Source organism: Penaeus japonicus, unplaced genomic scaffold (assembly GCF_977035675.1).
Source record: "Penaeus japonicus unplaced genomic scaffold, GWHDUDI00000001_assembly GWHDUDI00000023, whole genome shotgun sequence".
Taxonomy (NCBI): domain Eukaryota; kingdom Metazoa; phylum Arthropoda; class Malacostraca; order Decapoda; family Penaeidae; genus Penaeus; species Penaeus japonicus.
In genome coordinates, this window is record NW_028234425.1 from 28,246,367 (window position 1) to 28,248,866 (window position 2,500).

General features: G+C 46.8%; 1 protein-coding gene across 24 annotated transcripts in view; it reads left to right on the forward strand.

Moving 5' to 3' along the window:
* Lar (tyrosine-protein phosphatase Lar) overlaps positions 1-2,500 on the forward strand; it is a 938,228-nt gene that overhangs the window by 844,987 nt on the left and 90,741 nt on the right. For all 24 annotated transcript variants that reach the window (XM_086550318.1, XM_086550308.1, XM_086550325.1 and 21 more), the window contains one exon: positions 268-369. In XM_086550318.1, coding sequence (XP_086406444.1) covers positions 268-369 — 102 coding nt within the window. The remainder of the gene's footprint in view (positions 1-267; positions 370-2,500) is intronic.

A 2,500-nucleotide genomic window follows, 5' to 3' on the forward strand; every position in this document is an offset into this window, starting at 1 on the left:
AGTGAAGGCAAGATGAACTTGTAGTCAAATGTGTTAGATAGAAAAGAATATTGAATGATGAATTTGATTGTCTGAATAAATGATAAACACATGAGAAATTGGGAATGTACAGGTGCGTTGTTTAATAAGAGATAAGCTTCCTGGAATAGCGGTGCAATTTGATTATAAAATGTTTTAGGAATTAATGAAAGACACACAACACACACGGACGTCCTTGGAAACTAATTCTCATCCCTCCTCTCTCTCTCTATCTCTCCCTTTCCCTAGGTTTGACTCCCTTCACCGTGTACGAGTTCCAAGTCCTGGCCGTGAACAAGATCGGACGCGGCCCGCCGTCGAAGCCCGTGACGGTGAGCACGGGAGAAACAGGTGAGACCCCACGTTCGCTCTCTTGGCTTTGGCCTCGGCTTCCTTGGCCTTGCCTTTGTCCAGCTTCATAGGCTTCTTTCATTTCCTTGCCTTGCCTTGCGTTTGTCTTTGCGCAATCATTATGTTTTCTTTGTACATAATGATGCGATGTTTGTAGAGTAATTTGAGCATCTAACTTAGGCATGTTTGATTTAACTTTATTGTTATTATCTGTTTGTGCAATTTGATTAATCCTTTTGCTTGTGATGCTTCATTTTTATTGTATGTAGATTTATGTGTTTGTATGTCTTCTTGTGTGTTTTATGGATCGTCGAATGTTCTGCGAGTGAATGATTGTGCAATCTGGAGGCTCATTAAAGGTTTAGGATGAAAGACTAAGGAAATGGACAGGAGGCTTTTAAGACACAGGCAGTAGTTGTTTTTCTCTTTCTTTTCCTTCAGAGTTGATGTCTCTCTTATTCTTTGTCTGTCTGTGTGTCTGTCTGTTTGACTGTCACTCATTCACTCATCCTGAATTGCTCTCTCTCTCTCTCTCTCTCTCTCTCTCTCTCTCTCTCTCTCTCTCTCTCTCTCTCTCTCTCTCTCTCTCTCTCTCTCTCTCTTTTCTCTCTCTCTCTCTCGTCTTGTCTTTCTCTTGTTTTTTCTCTCTTTTTCTCTCCTCTCTTTCTCTCTCTCTCTTTCCCTCTCTCTCTCTCTCTCTGTCTTCTCTCTCTTCTCTCTCTCTCTCTCTCTCTCTCTCTCTCTCTCTCTCTCTCTCTCTCTCTCTCTCTCTCTCTCTCTCTCTCTCTCTCTCTCTCTCTCTCTCTCTCTCTCTTTCGTCTCTCTCCCTCTCACTCTCTCTCTCGTCTCTCGTCTCTCGTCTCTCATCTCTCATCTCACGTCTCTTTCTCTCTCTCTTTCTCTCTCTGTCTTTTCTCTTTCTCTTTATCTCTCTCTCTCTCTGTCTTCTCTCTCTCTCTCTCTCTCTCTCTCTCTCTCTCTCTCTCTCTCTCTCTCTCTCTCTCTCTCTCTCTCTCTCTCTCTCTCTCTCTCTCTCTCTCTCTCTCTCTCTCTCTTTCTCTCTTTCTCTCTTTATTCTCCCCCTCCATTCCTCTCCCCCTTCTCCCCATTCCATCCTCCCTCTTCTATCTCTCAAACTTTTGCCCTCCTCCCATTACCTTCCCTCTCCCCACCCCTGTCCCCTGTCCCCTCTTCCTCCCCCCCTCTCCCGTCCCCTCTCCCTCCCCCCCTCTCCCGTCCCCTCACCCATCCCCACTTCCTTCCCCTCTTCCTTCCCCCTCCCATTTCAAAGCAGCATTCGTTTCATGAGGAAGTCTCCCCCCCCCCCCTCCCCCAACACCTCTCCCAACCCGGCCCGTTTTTTGGGGCCTCGTCTTTTTTGAGCGCCCGCGGCCCGAGTTTGTGTTGTTGATTAGTTGGCCGAATGACCCGGCCGCCCATCCGCCCACCCGCCCAAACCCACCCACCCACCTCCGCTCTTCCGTATCTTCGTCTGCTTCTTAGCGTTCGCCCATTATTGTTTCCTTCTTTGGATTTTGTTTTCCTTCTTTTTTTCTTTCTTTCTTTTTCGTTTCTCTCTTTTGTTGGTAATGGTGATGTTGATTGTCAGTATGATGATGATGATGATGATGATGATGAAATGGCGATGGTGGTGATGATGATGACAACATAGTTAATGATATTGGTAATGAGAATATGACTAGTTATTATTTTTATCATTATTATTATTAATATCATGGTTATCGGCATTGTTATCATTTTTATCATTATCGTTATTGTTGATGTTGTTTTTGCTGTCATTGTCATTTTACTTTTAGTTATTATCAAATCACCTTATCACTCATCTCCTTCTCCTCCTCTTCCTTCTTCCTTTTCCTCCTCCTCCCTCCTCCACCCTCTTCCTCCTTCCTCCTCCTTCCTCCTCCCACCCTCCTCCTTCCTCCCTTCCTTCCTCCCTCCCTCCCTCCCTCCCTCCCTCCCTCCCTCCCTCCCTCCCTCCCTCCCTCCCTCCCTCCCTCCCTCCTTCCTTCCTTCCCTCCCTCTCTCCCTCCTCCTTCCTCTTCCTCTTCCTCCGCCTTCCTTCTCCTTCCTCCTCCTTCCTCCTCCTCCCTCCTCCTCCCTCCTCCTCCTC